This window comes from Protomyctophum bolini, assembly GCF_963924005.1.
Source record: "Protomyctophum bolini genome assembly, chromosome: 16".
In the NCBI taxonomy this organism is placed as follows: Eukaryota; Metazoa; Chordata; class Actinopteri; order Myctophiformes; family Myctophidae; genus Protomyctophum; species Protomyctophum bolini.
The window spans coordinates 30,431,363-30,455,719 of NC_137877.1; the positions used below are offsets into that span (position 1 = coordinate 30,431,363).

General features: G+C 43.1%; 1 protein-coding gene across 1 annotated transcript in view; it reads left to right on the forward strand.

The window, feature by feature from the left end:
- The window catches only part of lrp2a (low density lipoprotein receptor-related protein 2a), a gene marked incomplete at its 5' end in the record, with an annotated part of 63,791 nt that overhangs the window by 14,833 nt on the left and 24,601 nt on the right, over positions 1–24,357 (forward strand). The window contains 34 exons of the mRNA XM_080785648.1: positions 917–1,086; positions 2,403–2,626; positions 3,091–3,297; positions 3,390–3,592; positions 4,050–4,190; positions 5,114–5,317; positions 5,998–6,190; positions 7,469–7,594; positions 7,950–8,080; positions 8,339–8,476; positions 8,584–8,868; positions 9,412–9,651; positions 9,848–9,967; positions 10,425–10,541; positions 10,653–11,033; positions 11,409–11,423; positions 11,677–11,925; positions 13,704–13,915; positions 14,041–14,225; positions 14,348–14,576; positions 14,828–15,005; positions 15,442–15,570; positions 16,550–16,716; positions 16,973–17,116; positions 17,361–17,470; positions 17,897–18,074; positions 18,439–18,652; positions 18,796–19,041; positions 19,154–19,342; positions 20,046–20,966; positions 21,688–21,853; positions 22,012–22,170; positions 22,384–22,673; positions 23,000–23,272. Coding sequence (XP_080641774.1) covers positions 917–1,086; positions 2,403–2,626; positions 3,091–3,297; positions 3,390–3,592; positions 4,050–4,190; positions 5,114–5,317; positions 5,998–6,190; positions 7,469–7,594; positions 7,950–8,080; positions 8,339–8,476; positions 8,584–8,868; positions 9,412–9,651; positions 9,848–9,967; positions 10,425–10,541; positions 10,653–11,033; positions 11,409–11,423; positions 11,677–11,925; positions 13,704–13,915; positions 14,041–14,225; positions 14,348–14,576; positions 14,828–15,005; positions 15,442–15,570; positions 16,550–16,716; positions 16,973–17,116; positions 17,361–17,470; positions 17,897–18,074; positions 18,439–18,652; positions 18,796–19,041; positions 19,154–19,342; positions 20,046–20,966; positions 21,688–21,853; positions 22,012–22,170; positions 22,384–22,673; positions 23,000–23,272 — 7,134 coding nt within the window. The remainder of the gene's footprint in view (positions 1–916; positions 1,087–2,402; positions 2,627–3,090; positions 3,298–3,389; positions 3,593–4,049; positions 4,191–5,113; positions 5,318–5,997; positions 6,191–7,468; positions 7,595–7,949; positions 8,081–8,338; positions 8,477–8,583; positions 8,869–9,411; positions 9,652–9,847; positions 9,968–10,424; positions 10,542–10,652; positions 11,034–11,408; positions 11,424–11,676; positions 11,926–13,703; positions 13,916–14,040; positions 14,226–14,347; positions 14,577–14,827; positions 15,006–15,441; positions 15,571–16,549; positions 16,717–16,972; positions 17,117–17,360; positions 17,471–17,896; positions 18,075–18,438; positions 18,653–18,795; positions 19,042–19,153; positions 19,343–20,045; positions 20,967–21,687; positions 21,854–22,011; positions 22,171–22,383; positions 22,674–22,999; positions 23,273–24,357) is intronic.

A 24,357-nucleotide genomic window follows, 5' to 3' on the forward strand; every position in this document is an offset into this window, starting at 1 on the left:
AAATGACAAAATTATATAAGTTTCACTTTACAAAAAAATACTATGGATCTTATATCTGCTTTGACTGTCATATATATTAACTACAAGTTTCATGTAAAACATATACAAATTTAGTATTTTTTTTTCCATATGGGAGTGACAAGTGTTTTTGTACTAAGTTGAACATTTGAGCTTCACTGTGCAGTGTACACATGTGTCTGCTTGAAGTTGAAAGTTTCTCCACGATGACTGTGCTGACTGTGTGCTGATTAAAACAATCTGATTTGAAGAGGTGGGTCTACTTACATGAATCGTCAATCAGTAATGACAGTTTGGAAATCAGTGTGTTTGGTGGGGATCTTTTTAGTTTAATAGCCTTCGACGTATATGAGGTTACAGTTGGCTTAAAAACAGAATAAATACTTTTACTTTTACTCAGAAAGTACATTTCAGAGCCTGTACTTTTTAAGTTTTACTTGAGTAATTATTTGAATGACTACTTCTACTACTTTTCCCATCTCTGCATGCAGTGTTATATATTGTAACAGGATCAATTCCAGTGGTGTGTGAGTTTAGCTTTATTATATACATGACGAGAGCCCATAATGTTGTTTTTAAGGGCTATGTCCAGCTTTTAGTGTGCCAATACAAACTTTGTCCTACACAAACATTAACATTTGTGTATCAATGTTCATATAAACACAAACATTGCATAACACAAACATTGAAGGCGAAGGTGAGGACGTAAATTCTGATTGGCCGGAATGAGATGATGTAGGATGATGTACGATGATATGATCGCCCCTCATTTCACACGGGTGTTATTTTTTTAGCCCAACATATAACGTGAAATTTCTGCGCCTGGGGCTCTGAATACAGAAGACAGACTACATTACAGTACTTTGTAAGTGACTTTATATTTTGTTTCCCTCTGTAGCTGGAATCCCTCTTTTAGTCTTCTCAAACGGCAGAGACCTTCTAATTGGTGACATCCATGGCAACGACCAACGTACTTTGATCCATTCTCAGAACAGAGGGGTTGCTGTGGGTGTGGACTTCCACTTCCTCCTCCATAGAATATTCTGGACCGATACAACTCAGAACAAGGTAACAGAGGTTTGTGCTATTCCAGCAGCCAGTGTTACCCCTTTACCCTTTTAAACAAACAGGAGAAGGGCGCACACCAGTGTTGCTGTTGGTGAGGTGCTGCTGGCCTTGGTAAATAAATATAGAAGATAAAGAAAAAGGCTGCACACTTGTAGCCACGATGCAAAATGTATTTAAAAGACTTGGCAAGGTTTTCTTCGGGGAACCCTTTATTAAATCACTCCATGGGTGCATCATGCATGACATCGTAACCCCCAGAGACAAAAGCAAAAGCTGAGGTCAAGACTGTGGAGAATAGAATGCTGTATTGTGCAAAGAAATACAGGAGCAGTAGAGGAAATGCTTTGGCCAGGACTATTTTGGTTATCCTTTAAAAAATCGGCACTTTGGATACTCTAATAAATGGAGAGCTGTTGGCTCCCAAGTGGCACAGCCATAATGAAGGGGAAGTAGACCAGGAATGGAATCCAAATTGTCTAATCTTGAAACCTGTCTGATGTGCTGGTATGATGTCCACATACCACGGTGCAATTTTTGTAACCTGATCATGTTCAAGGTAATCGTGCAGCGTTTGTTTTCAGGGAGTCTGTCCAGCTATATGCATTCTTTGGCCAGCTCAAAGGGCTTTGTGCTGTCTATGCCTCGGCTTCTCTATGGTTTGAACCGCTGCCACCGGGAAGAAAAGCTGGGGACATAATTGGGACTGGGTATCTGTGTATATCAGCCACCTCTGTGGCGGCATGTCAACGGATTAAATGCAGGGGAGACCACAAACAGGGCATGTGAATGTAACCAGAAAGGTTAAACTACCAGGCTATTTCCACATCTTCAGTTTCTTTTTAAACAGGTCAGTTGAAAATCCTGCTTCTCAGACGTCTAGATCCTGTGTCAAAAGAACCAGAGCTGGAAAGAGGAGTATACCCCTCACTAGCTGCGTGGTGCCAAGGCTTCAAGCCTGAGAAACTAGTTCATCTTAGCATGAGCAGGATAGTACAGTAGTTTACAGAAACTTCCCACTCTAAGCTATAAAGCACTACCAAGATGTGGTCAGGCTGAGAAGATGACTAAATAAGTTCATGTGCTGATTTTTGCAGTTCCTTATAAACAGCATACTAGTGTTTGGAACGATTTTGTCCCCTATTATTCATACTTTAACAGGATTTAATACCTTCAAAGTTTTTCAATGAGTGAGATACTGGTAGCCATTTTATTCTGCTTCTTGACCATGGTAGACTCATACCTCAGTTTATTCCCGTAGCTCTCTGACCACCTTGGGCCGCCTCTCTCTTGACAACAATGCTATCTTTTGTGGACAGGTGTTCTCTGTGGATATGGACGGTTCCAACTTGCAGGTGGTTTTAAATGTATCAGTTGACTACCCTGAGAACCTGGCTGTCGACTGGGTGAACAACAAACTGTATGTAGTGGAGGCAAGCGTCAACCGGATTGACATGGTGGACTTTGATGGCAGCAACCGGGTCACACTGATCACCGAAAACCTGGGAAACCCTAGAGGGTTGGCCGTGGACCCCACTGTCGGGTAAGCACCTGCTACATCTCCCACCCATCTAGCCACAGTCCCTACGTACAGTATCTGTGTCATGCTTCGTTGGCATGGAATAATGTGTGTGTGTGTATGTGTGCGTGAGGGAGATTAGCAGATTGCCCTGGATGGATTAGTGAGGAGCAATGTAAGTGATGACCCTCATTGTAATCCAATAGTATAGTTCAAGGGGGAGATAGAGCCAGGTGGCCACACATACATTTCTTAGCTTAATTGAATGTACAGTTTCTTAGGAAAGATTCACAGCCACCCACCTGGAGACAAAATGTAATGTTCTGGATGTGAAACTTAATTAAAAAGAAAAAAAAAGGAAATCCTCTTATCATTCAACCTCTTGTCTTAGGTTGAATGCTTGTCTAGGTATCCATATAAGCGCAGGTGCAAGAAGCAACCCTGATTGAACAAGCCCAGTTTCCAGGTTTTTCCTCTTTCTTTCTCAGGTTTATGTTCTTCTCTGACTGGAATGCGCAGAATGGAGAGCCAGGACTGGAGAGGGCCTATATGGATGGTACCAACCGCTATGGGATCATCAGGAGCAAACTGGGTTGGCCAGCCGGTATCACACTGGACTATGAGGCCAAGCGCATCTACTGGGTTGATAGTCGCTATGATTACATTGAAACCACAACATATGATGGCCTTCATAGGTAAACCTAACAGATGTTCATATGGATTCATATCATTTTGTGTTTCTCCTTCTGCCAGTATTATGATATAAGTCTGTCCTCAAACCTTTTAGAAAAACGGTGGTTCATGGAGGCTCTGTGGTCCCTCATCCATTTGGCATCTGTCTGTTTGAACACAATGTCTATTTCACTGACTGGACCAAGATGGCTGTGATGAAAGCTAACAAGTTCTTTGACAGCAGTCCTCAAGTGCTTTACTCAACAGCACAGACCCCACATGGGGTAACAGTGATACACCAGTTAAGACAACCAACTGGTAAGCCCCTGACTAAGGACATACATACAACTGTACAAATATTGGCTTGATAGTCACTTATACAATCTAGCTTGGGAAGCTTTTTAAATGTGAATTAGGGCTTTAAGCAACTAGTCGACTAGTAAATTCACTAGTTGACCTTGTTGGTACTATTGACTAGTTGATAAGAAGAAAATAAGTGTTTTTTTCCCTCCCGTTTTTGTAGGCCTCCAGATCAGCTAGAATGCCAGATTATAGTCACCAATGTATACAGTTTTTAAATGTACAAATATTATTTAGTGGTTAGTAGTTAAACAACTAGTCGACTAGTAAACTAGGCAACTATAGTCAACTACCGGTAGTAAAAATCACTATAAATGAAAGCCCTAATGTGAATGCTGTATTTTTCTGTTGGAATCATAAAATCAAAAACAAAAGAATCCTGCAGCAAAACTTATTTTGTTATTATTTTTGACAGTGCCAAACCCCTGTGGTGTAGACAAGGGTGGATGTGAACAGATCTGCGTTCTGAGTCACAGGAGTGACAACGGAGGGCTGGGTTACCGCTGCAAGTGTCGCATGGGTTATGACCTGCTTAATGATGGCAAAAGATGTGTAGGTAAGAAATACAAAGCAAAACCGACTGTCATGGCAGTATTAGGTTCAACATAAGAGTTCCCTGGACTGAACTCCTCTAAACAGAGAAATGGGAGTCAAGGGTCACCGGAAAAGGACCTGAATCAACAGTGTGCTTCTCCTGCCTAGAGATAATTTCTTCCTGGAGTCTGGATTTAGGCCAAACCACAGCACTCAAACAACCTTGATCAGAATAGCATCATGGTTGTTTGTTGTTGCTGCTTTGTCATATGGCATTATGATTATTTATTGAATCATCTACACAGGGCTATATCTATATGCAGGCTAGCACAAGGCTATGTGCTAGGTTTGTTTATTGTTTACATGCGCCCACTGTCTGGGAGAACTTATTTATTGCCATGGTCTACACTACACACTCAGATTCACCACTTCACCCATTTCCAATCTATTTTCATATAAATAGTCTCCAATGCTCCAATTATATTCTGGTACAATGTCTGTCTACCGGGTATTTGCTCTGTGTCTCAGAGCTGTGGACAGTTAAGAAACCTGCAGCCTACCAGTGACATCATCGATTATCAATAATAGAAATCACACCTGTGTGAATTGAGGGGCGCTCTTATCATTGTACATCATCATCGGCAACTTCTTACTGGTGTGACGTCTGCTATGCATCTGGAATATTGTATAGTCATTATTTCACATCTTTAATTTAATTAAAAAAGGTTTGGTTCTTGACTCCTACTCAACTGTACCTCTCCTCTGTTTCATTCTTACTGCTGCTCCTATGACACTTAAATGTCCCTCTGTGATCCATAAATTAAATGATCTTGTGTGTAGAAGTCGTCTTCCATGGTCCTAACACACACAAGGGCATAGCATCATGTGTGTCACAAATGTATTCTCTGTGATCCTAATGCTACTGGTCTGGGTTCCTCTCTGCAGCTGTCAGGCAGTTCCTGCTATTCTCCAGCCAGCTGGCTGTCAGAGGCATCCCTTTCAACCTCTCATCTCAGGAGGATATCATCCTTCCCATCACTGGAGCACCATCATCCTTTGTTGGGATTGACTTCAGTGCAGAGGATGATTGCATCTTCTTCTCAGATACAGTCAGAGATATCATCTATAAGCAGAAAGTGGATGGGACTGGTGAGAATCTAATCTATTCATTTAGCTGATGATGCTTCATAGTAGTACTTAACAAATACCATTACATAATCATAAAGTTGTGTTTCTAATTGGGAAGTATTTAGCATGGAGTATGACAGAGAATCAATACTTCATATATTTGGATTTGGATTGTTATTTACATCCTTGGATAATATCCTTCCTATTAGAGAGTTTGACCATGTGATCCAGCCAGCCTTTAACAGGGATTTAAGGGTTTTATATAATTTCGTTTTGCGTGATTTCGTACACCGAAAATAGCCCATCTACACACCCCCAACGTGAGCGCCCAGACCGGCTAATTTCTTGTATGATGGGGTGCAGACAGTGTTGAACAGCTCAAAGTCATGCCCTCGAAATTAACGTTAACGAACAACACATGGAATCTATTCCACAGGGCGTTTTTAGCTTTTTAATCTTCTCACTTGACCTTAATGTCTTACAGAGAAAGTTACTTGTTTACCCTAGAAATCCATGAAGACTCACTTTGAAAAAGAAAGCAAAACCTCACTGCTCTGGTCAGTGCTGTTATTTTTGGGACAGCTCTAGCTTTCTCTGTCAGGTCTACATGGGGAAAATGCAAGCTGACAGCCTATTTATTTAAATGTGTTCCTCCTTTCATCTCTGCTTAAATGGTGGCCTGAATCCTCTGATCTGCACAGGCAGGGAGGTACTGGCAGCCAATAGGGTGGAAGGAGTGGAGGACCTGGCTTACGACTGGATTTCAAAGAACCTCTACTGGACTGACCCTCGCTACAGAAGCATATCAGTCATGAAGGTGGCCGACAAGTCCAGGAGAGCTATCGTACGCAACCTCAACAACCCCAGATCCATCGTGGTGCATCCTGTCATTGGGTATCAAGATAGAATTACTTGATATTGAAAGGTTATACGTCGTAGGGGTGTTCTGTATATCGGATAAAGAAGTATTTTAACTATCCTACTAACTTCAGCAATTGTTACCCCAGTATAGGGATGCTAAGTGGTTTGGCAGTTTTATTGGATAGTAGAGAGACATGCAACAGGTCTTAAGCTTGCATCTATTGCCATGCCCCACATACCTACATATCTTACAGATTTTAGTCATAGACATTATGCCAATTAATCCCTCCACACACATTTCGGTGTGTTGCTACTGCTGTTGTATCCTACTGGCTCACCTGCCAGTGAGGAGCCCCACCACCCAGCACTTGCCATGCAAGTGACAAATATCACCCTCCCCGCCTGGCTTCCCTCTCCCGAACACGAGGCAATTGTGTTCATATAGATTGATGCTCGACACAGTCGGATGCACAGCGGTGGTTTCAAAACCCCTAGACTCTGCGGTGGAGGTCACATACTGTAGGCCTACCTCTGTGCCACCTGAGGGCATTACAGAATAGATTTATATATGACATACAGTTACTTATATTAGAGGTAATTAATTTAGCTATTTTGCTCTGTTAATTTAGAGTATAGTGGCAATGAAAAAGAACAATAATTGCTGAAGTGCTGCAGAAATGTGAAATCAGATGTACATCATGCCATCTGATGCTGTTGATAATGTCTTTGTCTCAGCTTGTTCTTCTTGTCGTGCCCACAAGACAGTTAGTTAGAATTTTTCTCAGCTATAGAACGAGGAAGCTTTAGCAGAACTGTCCACTTGCAATTACATACTGTACCTTTAATCATACCAGATGTGTCCCACTCCCAACATTCATCAAATTCCACAAGAAACCTTCTTTCTAGAAGAAGTGGTTATTTCCAATGGCTCTGTGTCATATAACCAAGATTAGTTCAGCATGAAAGCTGGTATTGCAATGAACACTAAGATCTGGGCTTAAATAGAAAAGCTCTATGAAGCTCTCAAAAATAAAATGTCAGCTTTCTTTAGAAAAAAAGTGTTTGGCCTTGTAGATATTATTTATCAAAATAACAATGCTACTTTATTGCGTGACACTGGGTTTTATTCTGTGTGTGTGTGTGTGTGTGTGTGTGTGTGTGTGTGTGTGTGTGTGTGTGTGTGTGTGTGTGTGTGTGTGTGTGTGTGTGTGTGTGTGTGTGTGTGTGTGTGTGTGTGTGTGTGTGTGTGTGTGTGTGTGTGTGTGTGTGTGTGTGTGTGTGTGCGCGCACACACGCGTGTTTACTTGCCAGATACATATTTTGGACTGACTGGTACCGTCCAGCAAAGATCATGAGAGCTTGGTGTGATGGCTCACATGCCCTGTCTATTGTGAACACTACTCTTGGCTGGCCAAATGGCCTGGCCATTGACTGGAGGTGAGCAAATGGTCCCAGAACCACATGTTCAAAGTTGCATGTACCCACCATTCTTATACCATTCTTCCTTCTCTGACGAGTTAGGCCGATGGTTTTTGTTGTGGTATGTGCGCTATAGGGTGGCCAATAGTACAATAAGTATGTGATGATATTGTCATATGGTATTATTCATTCACCCATCTATACATATAGCAATGACAGCTTGTAAAGTATTTATTTATCAAATCACTATTTATTTATTATGTCATGACCCAAATGAAAGTGCTTAAGTATGTCATGTATTATACGAGTGGTCTTCTCTTATCTGTTTTTTGACATATCGCTTGTGTGACGTTTCTTCTTTTTCTTTTCACAGAGCTATGCGTCTGTATTGGGTGGATGCCTTCTTTGATAAAATTGAGCACAGTACTTTTGATGGACAGAACAGACTGTCTCTGGGCCGAATCAGTCAGATATCCCATCCCTTTGGCCTCACCATTTTTGAAGGTAATAAAATTGCTAATTTACTGTATGATATGAAATGTTGAGCAGTTTTATCATGAGTGGAATATACTGTATACTATAGTGGACACAAAGATGGCTTGTCGTTCTTGCTTCACTGATTTAAATGCTTTAAATAAACAATTACTGTCAAACTAACCATTAATTGACTGTAGGTGATGAGAGATGAAGTAGCTCTGGTCGTGCTCTGGTATTATTAACATGTCTCACTTGCACAATGATTTCTGTGTTTAACCCATTAAGACTATGCATATTTCACTGACTGGCGCCTGCGTGCCATTGTGCGTGTGCGCAAGACTGACGGTGGGGAGCAGATCATTATCAGGAGAGGAATCAGCCACATCATCCATGTCAAGTCTTTCAACTCCAACACTCAGACTGGTGAGCTGCGTTACTTACCAGTGCACTCATTATTCTGTTCATGTGTGGCAACATTTTTGCATCACTTCCAGTGATGTGTATTGTCTATATACTATTCCCACTCCCAGGTATCAACGCCTGCAACATAAGGCAGACAAATCCAAATGGCGACTGCAGCCACTTCTGCTTCCCAGTGCCAGATTCCCAGAGGATATGTGGGTGCCCATATGGCATGAAGGTGGCGCCCAACCAGAGGGCCTGTGTGGAGGACCCATCCAATGAGCCCCCGACAGTTCAGTGTGGAGCCAACTCCTTCTCTTGCAGCAACGGCAAATGTGTGCCCATCAGCTACAGATGTGATGGCCTTGATGACTGTTATGACAACAGCGATGAATTAGACTGCGGAGCAAACAGTAATTGCATCAGTTTTCTCCTACTGTACTGTGGTTGATGCCCTATAATCCTATATGCACACAGAATAACTCTCCCTACTTCCTTCACAGGTGTTACCGATGATACTTAAGGCTCTGTTCCTTCTTTAAAAATAAAATAAAATTCACTAGAGCATAGTCCCTTGAGTTGCAGCAACTTGTTTTCAAAGGGGTTCAACCATTTAGTGTGCAGTGGTTTTAAAAAATTAAAATTTCAAGGACCCCCATAACCCATTTGGAACCCACTCAAGTACACTTTGAGACCAGCAGAGCCAACACACACTATAGCAGCACCATGACTCTGTTTGATCAGAATGGAACAGAGCCTTCATTAGTATCAGCTGTAACACCTGTGAAGGAAGTTAGGAAGGGGCCCCAAGTTCTTCCCAAAATGGTGTGTGTGCATAGAGCTATTAGAGCCCATTGGACCGCATTGACCCGTCCACAGTTGAATAATGCAATGTAATCAGGAACATTAGAATGCTGGAATGCTTAATGAACATTGTCATTCGTACTGTTTTGCAGACATCACTTGCTCTCCCACTGCGTTCACCTGTGCCAACCAGCACTGCGTGCCTGGGAAGTGGCGCTGCGATGGGCACAATGACTGCTTTGATGGCAGTGATGAACAGAACTGTCCCACCCTCATTCCTAGCACTTGCCCTGCCAACCAATTTACCTGTGCCAACTATCGCTGCATCCCAAACACCTGGCGGTGTGACACTGATAATGACTGCGGGGACGGCTCAGACGAGTTGGATTGCCGTGAGTTCCCTTTACATGCATAAAGTCAAGTTATAAGATAACTGAATCAAATTGACTGGAAGGAACGCAGACTGCCCTTTCCAAGAAACCTTTCCTTTTTCATCTTTACCCGTTGTTGTCGATCATGTGACACTGTATGTACCGATAATGTGTTTTAGTTTACAGTAATGTGTCTTACTGTTGGATATGTTGACAGATCTGTCAACCACATGCCAGCCAGAGCAGTTTCAATGTCCTGACCACCGCTGCATCGACCCCAAATACGTGTGTGATGGGGACAGGGACTGTGCTGATGGAGCTGACGAGCAGGGCTGCAGTGAGTTGTTTGATTGCCTGAAATACACTTGACTCTGCCTCTCATTGACAATGACAGACACACATAATGTTTATATCATTGGTCATGTGCAGTCAGGTTTGCTTAGGGTATAGCGTAGCACAGTAGGTCACTTTAAGTCCAGAATCGTTCAACTCCTATTACAAGGTGAGATTGAAGATTTTGGGATTGGCCATCTCTAATGATTTTACATTTACATTTACTCAGATTATGATAAGATTCTTATTGTCAGAAATTGGGGACTGACACCTTTATGTTAACCAGCAAAATATGCTTGGAAATCTTACTGTGAAAAGCAACATTGATATGCTTCTTACACAATAATAACTTCTACATACATTAATCATTTATTAAATATACGTATTAAAACACAACAAATAATTTCTGTATACCTTGGTAAAGCTAAACGAACATGCATGTTCTACTTGCTCCCTTTCAGTCTACAACTGCACTGTGTATGAGTTCAAGTGTTCCAATGGTCATCAATGTGTCAACACCTTCTACCGATGTGACGGGGTCTTTGACTGTAATGATCGCTCAGATGAGTCTGGCTGTCGTAAGTGTTTCACTCACCGTTGTGTAACCATACTACTGATGATTGTTTATTTCATACTTGCTGTCTATGGTCAAACACGTTCTTTGTTCCATGTTACTACTGTGCCATTAGCAACCAGGCCCCCAGGGATGTGCCACCAAGAGATAGAGTTCCAGTGCCAGTCAGACGGAAGCTGCATCCCCTCTCACTGGGAGTGTGATGGCCACCCAGACTGTGAAGATGGCTCTGACGAGCATCACGCCTGCGCGCCTCGCACTTGCCCCAGCTCGCTCTTCCGCTGCGACAACGGCAACTGCGTACATACCAGTTGGATCTGCGATGGGGACAATGACTGCAGGGACATGAGCGACGAGCGCGACTGCCCGGCTCCGCCTTTCCGATGCCCAAGCTGGCAGTGGCAGTGCCCGGGCCACAGTGTTTGCATCAATCTCACCCGTGTGTGTGACAACACCCCCGATTGCCCCAACGATGCTGATGAGTCTCCACTCTGCAGTAAGTGTTCCCTCCGGGTGTTACATCAGCCCTACTGTACAGTACGATACATTGCTTCTCTGTCAAAACCGTCAGGATTATTATATAACATTTCATTTCATGAATGGCCTCTGATATTTAATTGGATTTCTACATTGTGTGAATGATTCATATTCCTGCTTTTATTTCTTGTTTTTGTTTCATGATGATTTGACATTAAGTCACCTGTTAAATTCTTCATCATTTAACGAGAGGAAAACAATAGTTAAAGTTGTTGTTGTTGTTTGCTGTCTTTTTTTGTACTCTTGTGTTCAAATCATGCATGTGTGTGATTTGATTTGTATTAACTTAAAATGATCTGTGATTTTCCTCTCTTGCCCTCCTCAAAACTTTCAGATGAGCATTTACCAGGTAGGAACAAGTAGAGTAGAAATAGAGTATACGTTCTAAAGCTGCATGCTGATGTACATCAGTTGATGCTCAGTGATGATGATGATGAAAGCATGTACATTAATAAAGCATGTACATTACTAAAGCATGCAAATTAATAACTCAAGTAGAAGTTTCCACTCGTGCAGTTATTTATTGCGTTGTCCATTAACCTTTTTTTTAAATGCATTTCATTTTGTGGCCATAACTCAGTCTTTCCATCCCCTCCACGCAGATCAAGAGAGCTGTTCAGACAACAATGCTGGCTGCACCCATGGGTGCATCCAGGGACCCTTTGGGGCTCAGTGCCATTGCCCTATGGGCTATCAACTGAGCAATGACTCCAAGACATGTGACGATGTAGACGAGTGTAATCCCCCCGGACTGTGTAGCCAGCATTGCTTTAATGAGAGAGGCTCCTTCCGATGCCACTGCCAGGATGGCTACACTCTGGAAATAGACCAACACACGTGCAAGGCCTCAGGTAGGGATGGATATGTCTAGAACCTTGGTTTTGTAGAGTAGGAACAGCAACAGTCCAGGAACAGCAAAATCCTCAGAATTAATTAACATAGGGAGATATGATACAGCGTTTCATTACACCTGACACACCACACATGCTGCATAATGACTTAATTAAGCAATTATTACATTTGAGGGTGCGCTTTACCGTGATTAGTGACAACAGTTACCAACAATACAAAACACATCAATATTAATTATCAAACCGAAAAGTTTTGACCTCTGTTTCCCTGTAAATAGAAGAGTTAATTTCACCGAGACATGAAATAGTCCCTGTTGATGCTCCATCTCACCTAACATGTCAAAGCCGGCCCGGTGCAGTGGGAGACAAATTTCAAGATATGCTCTGTTGTACGACCGTGTCGTGTAGCCAAAATAACGGATCTACAAGTCTACAACGAGTCGGTTGTGATGCGTTGTGAACTTGTAGATCGTCTATTTTCTTTGCCCAAGTAGTTGACTTCACTATACCGACTTCATTCCAGACTTTTCTAAGTTATCGAGGTCTTCTTTGGAAAATGTAACATATCTCTCGTTTGGTTTTGCATTCTCCTCATCCTCTTCTTCCAACCATTCATCGTCCACTGTCCACCAAATAAATCAAAATTAACAATATAATCCATTTTTGAGAACAGGATACTGACATGGGTACTGGCTGGGGTTTCCCTCTGGCGTGCAGCTGTTCCATATATGGTCTAATCAGGTGTGGACTGCAGTGCGGAGTGATTTATTAAATGTGATTAGGCTCAGGCCTAGGTGTTCCATGATGCTGGTTTGAAGCATGGGTAGATAGATGGCTATTTCAACAAATCAGATTGCTTTGTGAGCCTTCGTCCGAACTACCTGTTGTATACTGAACAATATTGTACTCATGGTAGTTACTAGTTATAAATAAATGGTCTCTGTTCTAATTCAGAAAACCCGTCCGAACCGGATGTTATTTCCGACGTCGGAAGGAGTATGCATTGGCCTTTATGACTTCTTTGACTTTTCAAAGACTTTGACTTATTAAAAATAATAAAATAAAGCGTATGGGAGAGATAGATGATGTGTACAGAAATGTTAAAGTATAATACAATATAATACTCATAGGAAGACATGAGAGAGTATTTGAAGCTGTGAGCAATATCGGTTCATATTTCTAATCTGACATTGCCCTGCAAAATCATTCTTTCATTCTTGCAAATTAAGAAGATGGCAATTAGCAGTTGTTGGATCAAGCCTGTTTCCCCAGGAGATGGGGATGAGGATGTCACTGTGATTGGCCCACACAGACCTCAGCCTTCCCTACTGTGGTGGCTGCCGGGCAGGAATTATCTGTAACGTAGAGGGGGGCTTGGCCCCCAGACAGCTAGGCTGACACACTGTCTTTCTTCTCCACTCTCTCTTCACACAGCTCTGATTTCTTTAGATAAGACAAATAACATATATGTCACTCAGTGGCTCTCGTTGGGGTAATTAGGACATAATCACCAACAAAGGGCTGCTTATGAGGAGCGTGCCCGACATGAGACCATCTTCCATACAGATAACCCGCTGAAAGGCTTATATAATACAATAGCCCATTATACCAACACGAGTGCATTCCCCAACCAAAGCTATGTGAGTGGGGTCTATCTATTTTCTATCCTGTTGTGACGTTTTGCCGGTTTTGTAAGCCATGTGCAAGCTGATGAGTAACTATCATTAAAATGAGAATGACAAATAGGTTTGATTATGTGTCTGTCTGTCTGTTTACAGATTCTAGGGAAGCCTTCCTGTTGGTGGCCAGTCGAAACCAGATCTTGCAGGATGATATAACCACACAGCCCAACGTGGTCCGTTCGGTGGTTCGGGACGGGCGCCTCATCGTGGCCCTGGATTTCGACTCAATCACCGACCGCATATACTGGTCCGATTCCGTCCAGGACAAAGTCTGGAGTGCTCACAAGAATGGCAGTGATAGAACTGTGGTCAGTCAGTACATACATAGCATAATTTATGTTATGATCTATAGCTTTAAGTAGCAAGTTTAGTGTGAAGGATGTGCACAGATATGTGGTCAGCTAAGTCTAAGAGCTAAGCTTCTCTTTGACAGATATTTGACAGTGGTGTGACGGTGACAGAGAGCCTTGCAGTGGACTGGGTGGGCAGGAACCTGTACTGGGCCGATTACATCCTGGAGACCATTGAAGTGTCTAAACTGGATGGCTCCCATCGGACTGTGCTGGTCAGTGAAAATGTCACAAACCCACGAAGCTTGATTCTGGATCCAAGGCCCAGGTCAGTGACTTACAAATTATGAACACTGTGGCTGTTGAGATCAGGGTTTAGATTGGCAAATGTTTGATAGGTGATGATCTTCTTCTGTTTTTCTACTAACCCAAGGTATTTGTTTTTTGCAGTGCACACCTGATGTTCTGGACTGACTGGGGAAGAAACCCTCGCATTGAGAGGGCCAGTATGGATGGAAAGTTGAGGACCACCATCGTAAACAAGAAGCTCTATTGGCCCAATGGTCTTACCATTGACTATCCAAACAAACTGCTCTACTTTGCTGATGCGTATCTGGACTTCATTGACTATTGTGATTATGATGGGAACAACAGGAAGCAGGTCCTAGCCAGTGACCTGGTAAGAGCATATCGTTATTGACATTTTCAAAATGAGATGTGAGTTAATTCATACCCCTGACTTATACTTGGTTGCTCACAGTGTCACGCACCGAAAATATGTTTGGTACTCGACACTGGCACGCAATTGAGTATAAACCAAGCTATACGAGAATGAGGTTTTTGTGCAAACACAGTATGCATTCTCGCCTTCCTGTGATGAATAATATGAGTAAAACCCACTTCTTGTTTTTTGCTGCTCCCTGTAAAAAGGTACTACAACACCCCCACGCAATTACCATTTTTGAGGATTTTGTGTATTGGACCGACAGATACGTCAACCGAGTGATCCGAGCCCATAAATGGCATGGGGAGAACCAGACAGTGATGCTGTACAACCTACCTCAGCCCTTGGGTCTGGTAGCGGTACACCCATCCAGGCAGCCAGCAGGTATGACAGTAAATTATCCTTAGTTACTGCATATGTCTCCGTGGCTCCAAGCATTTCATACTGGATTGTCCTAGCTGGGCACAGTTTGGGCCGTCTTGTAGGTCAGCTCATTGCAAATCTTTGGCTTGGTCATTTCACCAAATTAAATATTGTATTGCCAGTATACAATGGTTCCATTGTATTGGAAATCAAATTCCATAATAACCTCACGACAATTGCATTGACTGTGGCGGGTGTATGTGTGCGTGTGCGTGTGCTTGTGTGCTTGTGTGTGTGTGTGTGTGTGTGTGTGTGTGTGTGTGTGTGTGTGTGTGTGTGTGTGTGTGTGCGTGTGTGCGTGTGTGCGTGTGTGTGTGTGTGTGTGTGTGTGTGTGTGTGTGTGTGTGTGTGTGTGTGTGTGTGTGTGTGTGTGTGTGTGTGTGTTGGCTATATATAGGTGACAACTTCTGCTTGGGGAGTGCCTGCACCCATATCTGCTTGCTTTCGGCTGTGGGGCCCAGGTTCTGGACATGTGCCTGTCCATCAGGCTGGACACTGGCTGCTGACCAGTTGACCTGCGTCAGAGGTAGGAATCCTGCCAAAAGAGAGAAAACACTCATCACTTGATTTGATGAATACTTCATTTGTAAATGAGTATTCTGAGTATTATGTTCCTGAGTATTAATTTATCTGAGTTACAAATGCAATTAATAAATTGATCTAGGGCAGGCCAATAGTTTATTTATCTCATTGTCAATTATCATTTTTTATAATATATATTGTTTTACTATCATCAAGTTCTGCTTTGTAATTCTTCTTGTTTTGTCCAGCTTAATGCTGATAAGAGGAGAATCTTAGAACGATTTGGACTCATATTTTGGATTAAACTAGGGACGTGTCAACAGTATCCCATTTTAGATTTCCGTGTAAAATCCTGTTTCAGTCATAAATATTAGGAATCATAAAAGCATGTCTTAGGTTTCATCAAGACAAGGGGCCTATAATCCAAAGTCCATGGAGTCGCCTTTAGGTCAGCAGCTTAAGCCATCTCAGGTTTCGGCTCATTCAAGCCAAGCAGAACGCAATCTCCCAGGAGGCCAATGGTTATCCAAGAATGAAAATGCCCCACAACCATCCATTGACTCTAATCGCTGATGACAAAGCAAATCAGATTGTGGAACAAACTTTCACCAGTCAATCCTCATTATAGATAAAAGGCTGTTTTCCTGGATTGAGTAAACCAGTGATCCCTCATTCCCAGTGGAGATCATACACTAAAGGTGACTTTTAGCCATAGATGAGGTTAAATCCAGGTGCGAGGAACATGCTTGTATAAATCCAGTTTGTGGCAACACAGAAGTGCCACTTTGTTCTGCTGTGTAATCCCAAACATATTTAATGATTCGGTGACTGATTAATACACAATATTGCCATTGAAAAGCATATTGTTGATGTTCCCAAAGGTTACACAGTTGTGTTTTTCTTCTCGATGGTTTGTATCAAAGTTGTTCATGTTGGTATTTTTTGTTTATTTTTCACTGAATCTGTCTCTTTGTTCCTGTCAGTTGAGGATCCATTCCTGGTGGTTGTAAGGGACAGTATGATCTACGGCATTTCCCTGAATCCAGATGAAAAGAGTAATGATGCAATGGTTGCTATTGTTGGCCTTCAGAATGGCTACGATGTCGACTTTGATGACAAGGAACAGACCATCTACTGGGTGGAGCACCCGGTGAGCCTAACCACCACAGCAGTAGTTCACAAAATCGTTGTCTAGGACCCCATTATTATCGCATTATGTATTTGGCTGTGGACCCCCAACCCCTGAGACACTTACTCTATGCAGTAAAATCAGAGTGCTCATTTAACCATGACAGGGTCAATGTTGCACCAGAGTTAATTGAACTCTGTTCTGTGAACATTACTGTGCACGGAACATATTCTAAAAATATATACATCATCTGTCCACTTTGTTCCCCAATCCCCAGGGGGAGATCCACAGGGTGAGGTCAGATGGCACCAACCGGACAGAGTTTGCCCCTGCTGCCATCCTGGGCTCCCCCGTTGGCCTGGCTCTGGACTGGATAACTGAGAACCTGTACTACACCAACCCAGCGACACAGTCTATCGAGGTGAGAGAAACTGTGCTTGTCTTCTCAGCGGACAACTGAAATGTTGAATGAAGCTGTGCCATTACTGAGTAGGCTTCTGTCGGTTCTATTTATCTATCTGTGTGTGTGTGTGTGTGTGTGTGTGTGTGTGTGTGTGTGTGTGTGTGTGTGTGTGTGTGTGTGTGTGTGTGTGTGTGTGTGTGTGTGTGTGTGTGTGTGTGTGTGCGTGTGGTGCGTTTTGTGTATTTTCACACGCTTGGTTTAGGTTTTGAAGCTCAGAGGGGAAGTGCAATACCGGAAAACGCTCATCACAAATAACGGCTCTCCGACTGGCCCTGGCACACCTATTGGCATTGCAGTGGACCCGACACGTGGGTAAGCCCCATTTAACACAGCCCTGGCATGGACGCTCATCCCTACAGCCACTGAGCCCTGTCGGCCTCCTTAGCGCCATCTGCTCTTTCCCCAGAGAGAGAGAGAGCTCAGGCAGTGATACTGAACACCAGTATTGGACAAAGTACTTAACCCCAGTATAGTCAAAGTATAGATACTCCTGGTCAAATATTACTCCACTGCAAGTGAAAAGTTATAGTGCCGGAATATTTTCTTTTAATATTACTTAATAGTACAAATCGTTAATGTCGGGAAGAAACCTTGTTTATATTGATATATTGTATCATCTTTGTAATGTTTTGTTTTGTACTATTTTTGTAAATGAGTATTCTGAGTATTATGTTCCTGAGTATTATTTTATCTGAGAATTGACGAATGAACACTATTCCCATCGTTAATTTGTTTCAGAAAGCTCTACTGGACAGACCAGGGCACAGAGAGTGGCATCCCAGCCAAGGTGGGATCTGCAGACATGGATGGTTCCAACCCTGTCATCCTCTTCACTGGCAACATGCAGCACATCGAGTTTGTCACCCTAGATATCCAAGAGAATAAGCTGTACTGGGCCGTCACCGGCACTGGCGTGGTGAGCACATTCATACTTTTACTTTTGGCAAATAATGTGCCTCAAGACAGGTATTCACTGATGGATATGTCACTATTTAGCTTTCATTCTTAAGGTTTTGAAAGTTACTTTTGAAATATAATCACAATATCACATACATATCACTGATTAATAGAATTGTAATATGTAATATAATCATTTTGATTACCTCATCAAAGAAATGTGACCTTATTTTACTTGATTACGTTTATATTACTTTCTATAAGCCTGGATATGCGCATCCATATAAACAGACAATGTCTGACATTATGACACATACAGGTTGTCATGTTTTGATTGGTAACTGTAACTGATCGCAGTTCACTTGATCATTTCAACAACACAGATTGAGCGCGGGGATCCAGATGGGAGTGGCCGCATCACCGTAGTGGCCGGCCTGTCTCACCCGTGGGGCGTGGCTGTCTTTGAGGATTACCTCTACTTCTCCGACCGCGACTTTGAGGCCATAGAGCGCGTAGACAAAGCCACGGGTGCCAACAAGATTGTGTTGCGGGACAACGTCCTTGGACTGAGATCGCTGAAAGTTCACCACCGAGAGAGTAAGTGTTGCTGGACTGTGAGGAAGATGCTGCACATGTTGAAACGCAGTCGGTTCTATGTACCGCATGACTCACTGTCTTACTGTCTCTCTCTCTCTCTCTCTCTCTGCTTTCTGCTTTGTTGCGTCATATTCACTCCTCAGCCCTCGCGGGGACGTCCAACGGATGCAGTAACAACATTGGGGTTTGTGAGCAACTGTGTCTGCCGCGGCCCGCGGGTCTGTACACCTGTGCGTGTGCCACAGGTTTTCAAGTCAACGCTGACAATAGGACCTGTGCTCCGTACCAGTCCTATGCGGTCATCTCCACTCTGTCTGCTATCAAAGGCTTCAGTCTGGAAGGGACAGATCATTCCGAGACCATGGTGCCTGTAGCTGGAAGAGGCGAGTGTGACTTCTAAAAGGCTGTTATTCCAGTAGAAATTCTAACATTTTATTGAGAGCATAGCTGGCTGATTGCCATGTTTGAATTCATGCTAATGACCCGTTAATGGTCTTGCAGGCCGTAACGCGCTACACATTGATGTGCACATGGCGTCTGGCTTCATCTACTGGTGTGACTTCAGCATGACCGTGGCATCACAGAACGGCATCAGGCGAATCAAGCCAGATGGCTCAGGATTCCGTAGCGTGATTACATCTGGAATTGGACGTAATGGGATAAGAGGCATTGCTGTGGACTGGGCTGCAGGTACTCTATCAGCATGGCACTCTCATCCTCAAGCTGCTATAGAAATGAATGAATACTAAAAACGTGTAATTTTTAATTTAAGCTAAATTAATATTTATAACAAAATAACAAAAAGTGGGAAAATATATATATATATTGGTCCCTGGAAATATATTTAATGGTTTGTATTTGCATGGTATGGTACTTCATACACAGTAAGGGCATGAAATGCAATTGTATTGATGAATTAAGATTTCATTGCTATTAAGTGGTAGTATAGATAGATTTATGGTGCATAGGGCATAGCAGTGGTGTCTATTTTCTGGTTAAATTGAAATCTATAATAAGTACCCTTTTTTGCGGTTTTCTTTTATTTGTTCACAGAATCAAATATGTTGTGGTCATGATTCACCAGAATCCTGGATGGCTTGATTCTAGGATTAAAATAATGAATTGTAATATAAGTATATTATATAAATTAAATATTTTTGGAAATCTCTTTGGTAAAAATGAATGGGGTCTGGAACGAATGGCCGCCACTGCTATTCCCTATTGACCAAGCTGATCTCTATTGGTGATCGGAGGTGATCACCAATACAGATCAGCTTGGTCAATCAGCTGTGTCGGGCTCAGTTACACAGTCACGATGGGTTGCTGGATATTCATACTGATTTGTGCAATTGCAAATAATGCCAGTTACTCAACTTGGATATTGTTTTCACAGGAAACCTATATTTCACCAATGCGTTCCTGACTGAGACATATGTGGAAGTGGTCCGGCTGAATTTCACCTTCCGCAGGGTACTGTTGAAGACCCAAGTGGACATGCCCCGCCACATTGTGGTGGACCCCAAAAACCGCTATCTGTTCTGGTCGGACTATGGCCAGAATCCTAAGATTGAGCGGGCACTTTTGGATGGTACAAACCGCACCGTCCTAGTATCCTCTGGAATTATAACCCCAAGAGGCCTGGCTCTCGACCAGCAGACTGGCTACGTCTACTGGGTAGACGACTCCTTGGATATGATCGCTAGGGTCAGTCCCGAGGGTGGGGACACGGAGATCATTCGTTATGGCAGTCGCTACCCTACTCCATTTGGGATCACAGTGTTTGAGAATAGTATCATTTGGGTTGATAGGAACTTGAAGAAGGTGTTCCAGGCTAGCAAAGAACCAGGGAGCTCAGAGCCAGCTGCCGTGATCAGAGACAACATCAACATGCTAAGGGATGTCACCATCTTTGACCAGCGCACCCAGCCCACCTCGGCCCTGGAGCTCAACAACAACCCCTGCGTTGAGGGCAATGGCGGCTGTTCCCACTTCTGCTTTGCACTTCCGGGCAGCCTGACCAGGAAGTGTAGCTGCGCCTTCGGGAACCTGGCGGCAGACAACGAGAGCTGCGTCGTGTCAAAGGACGATTACCTCATCTATACCACGGAGAGCACGGTGCGGAGCTTGCGTCTGGACCCCGAGGACCACGCGCTACCCTTCCCCGTGGTCAATGTGCCACGCACCTCGGTGGCGCTGGACTTTGACCTGACGGACAGGAGGGTCTACTTCACACAGAGCTCGGGGGCGGGCTCGGGCAGCATCAGCTACATCAGCCTGTCCTCTGTCACTTCGTCCCCCGTAGTGGTGGCCTCAGGTAAAACATAGGCCTTTAGTTGCACACACTCTGCCGATCACTACTATTTTCATCCACACATCCCCTGTGGCCCTCAGAGTTACTACAGGGGGGCTGCCAAATCGTTGTGTCATAGAAACTTTATTTTATTAACCACTTCAACCCTAGCATCCCTATTCTGAGGGGAACGTGCTGCAAGATGTTGTGAGCTTGTAGATCTGCTATTTTCGACAAAGAAGTTTAGTGTAGTACGAGTACAGAGCCAAGTTTACTAATTATTTTGGGTTTAAGTACTTAACGGAACAGTGATGTAGGATATGTAGATGTAGTGATGTAAAGCAACTTTGATGATTGCCACATTGCATATAAGTATGTCAAGCAAAAATAGGCGATCTACAAGCTCAAAATGTGTCGCAGTGCTTGTAGATCTGCTATTATGTCTTTTTTTTTTTTAACGTAATTCTAATTATGTAAACTTTATGATTTTATACTTAAAAAAATTATACATAAAAAAGACAATAAAATGTAATACTAGTCATTAAGCCACTAATATAGACTGAAGTAATTAAAGCTGTTTGCATGTCATGTTTGAAATTGTAACAGCTGAAATCAATAATATATCAGTATTCCGATACTAACCTGCGGGCCGCATGTGGCCCCAGGTCTGCCAGTTGCCCATGTGTTCTAGATAGAAGGTTTGTGGTGTTGACGGTGTTGCGTGTGATGCATATGTTTGGTACAGATCTCGGGGCTCCTGATGGTATAGCATATGACTGGATCAACAGAAGGATCTATTACAGCGACTACATCAACCAGAGCATCAGCTCCATGTCAGTCGATGGCTCTGAGAGGACAGTTATCGCTCATGTACCCAGGCCACGTGCCATTATGGTGGATCCTTGCCGGGGGTAAGACTGTAGTAACAGTATCAAAAGAATGGTTTTATCTTCCACTTCCAAAATGTAAGCACATTTCAAAACAGTATAATAGTACTGTACAGTATTGTCCAATATATTGTCCCAGTAATGGACTGGCATCTTGAAACGGTTCTTTCCACTCTCCGCAGCTATATGTACTGGACAGACTGGGGGACCCATGCAAAAATTGAGCGAGCCACTTTAGGAGGGAACTTCCGAACAGAGATCGTGAACAGCAGTCTGGTGTGGCCCAATGGCCTTACCCTAGACTACGAGGAACAGAGGCTGTACTGGGCAGATGCCAGCTTGTAAGACTTTATGATAGCCTTCTTTAAACATTTCCATCACTATGCAGTATTTGTATTATTGTCTATCTGGCAAATTTCAAAACCATTTTGTTAAATGCAGGGTTCACTGATTCTAGAGTCATTCAATTCCATGAAAAATGTATATTGTTATGATATAGATTTTTCTATATATATTCCAATATCAATATAACACCATTTCTGGCCTGTCACCAGACAGAAGATTGAGCGCTGCTCTCTGACCGGGGCCGACCGGGAGGTCATCGTTGGCACTGCCATATATCCGTTCGCCATGACCATGTACGGCCAGCACATCTACTGGACGGACTGGAACACGCGCAGCATCTACCGGGCCAACAAGCACGACGGCTCCGACCAGCGGGTGATGATCCAGAACCTGCCGTCTCGACCCATGGACGTCCACGCTCTGGCCGGCAGGAAGCAGCAGCAGTGTGACAGTCCCTGTCAGCAGTTCAACGGAGGCTGCAGTCACATCTGTACACCAGGTGCGTACTGTATGTACAGCATGAGGGCTTCCCATGCATCATCTGCATGCTGTAACGCTAATGCACTTTGACTGTGGGTGTCCTATATGCAGTGGTGGGAAGTAAGTAAGTATATTTACTTAAGTACTGTACTTACAATTTTGAGGCACTTGTACTTGTGTACTTGAGTATTGGCCATTTCCAATACTTTTTCTTCTACTTCATTCTCCTGTACTTTTACTTCTGTACAGTTTTTTTTATTTTTCCACGACGGCCTCTCTGTGTCCTTATAATATGAAGCCAACCCACTCATACGGTTCTGTCCCACTCTTTATGAACCCGTTCAGGTCCCAATGGCGCAGAGTGTCAGTGTCCGTCAGAGGGGCGGTGGTACCTGGCCGACAGCAAGTACTGCATCCCTGACAATGGGACCCGCTGCAGCACGGCTCAGTTCACCTGTATGAACGGCCGCTGCATTCGAGCCCAGTGGAAATGTGACAACGACAATGACTGCGGGGATGGCAGCGATGAGCTGGAGAGAGTCTGTGGTAATGGATCTCGTGAACAACAAGAAACTTTCCCCTTTCCTCTTATTTGTCCTGTTTTTCTTTTGCTTCTCTGTTTCTGTCTGCTATCCGCTTTTGTTTGGGTTTTTTCGTTATCCTTTTTACACAGAATTTATCTAGAATGTCACTGTTGATAAATTCAGAAATTCCAGATAGCCTCTGGCTACGTCTCCACGCTCCACGCCTCAGTCTGGGCTCTGATAATGCCTTTTAATCGCATTGAGACCAGAGGACGAGTCTACAAGTGTCTTCAAAATCATGACAGTTTTCTGAAATTTACGGGTCATTAGCACCCGTAGAGTGGTGCGAAGCTCCCTCTGTCTGTCAAGTAGAAATCAAAATACTCTGCTCTGCTCTTTTCTTTCTGAAATACTGTACCCTTGTCTTTACTGACACTAACATGTTTCCGTTTCTCACTGTAACAAATCTCTTTTCCAGGACCCAAGGTTGATTTCAGCTCTTTTGGTGTGTATGCTTGCGTTTCACTAATCCAAAATTAAGTGACCTTTACTTTCCCCATAACAACTCAAATGAATGTTAACAACTAATCTGATGTGCTCATATCTTGCATGCAGCCCCTCAAGTGGCATCGTCATTTATTGCCTTGTCAGGTAAAATGACAATTGTGTACAGTAGTGTACATTAGTGTACATTAGTGTTGATCCAAATGTCAAATGTTCCTTTCCTACATAAAAAAAATATATATATTATTTTTCTTTTTATTAAAAAATATAAAATAATTGTATACATTTGAAAACAAACAAACAAATCTAGGAAATTGTGCGCTGGTAGATCTGTTATTTTCACTAGTAGTAGTTAGGGTCCTGGGCAAACGTCTAATAATCTCTCTTATGGGTCTCGACCTGAAAGGTTTGGGAACCACTGCCCTAGCTCACTGGTTCTCAAACATTTTCATCTCACGAACCCCTAAAATTATAGGTATTTGGGCATCGACCCCCATCTGATAGGATTTTGTTTTGTAATCTTTTCCCCATAAGAGAAGAGTACAAGTTTGTACATGCTTTAACATCACTCATCCAAAGACTAGGCTTTTTCTTTTTTTTCCTTTTTTTCTATTGTGGTACTCAAGCAGAGCTGCGGCTGTGACCCACTATGGGTGACGACTCACTGCTCTAACC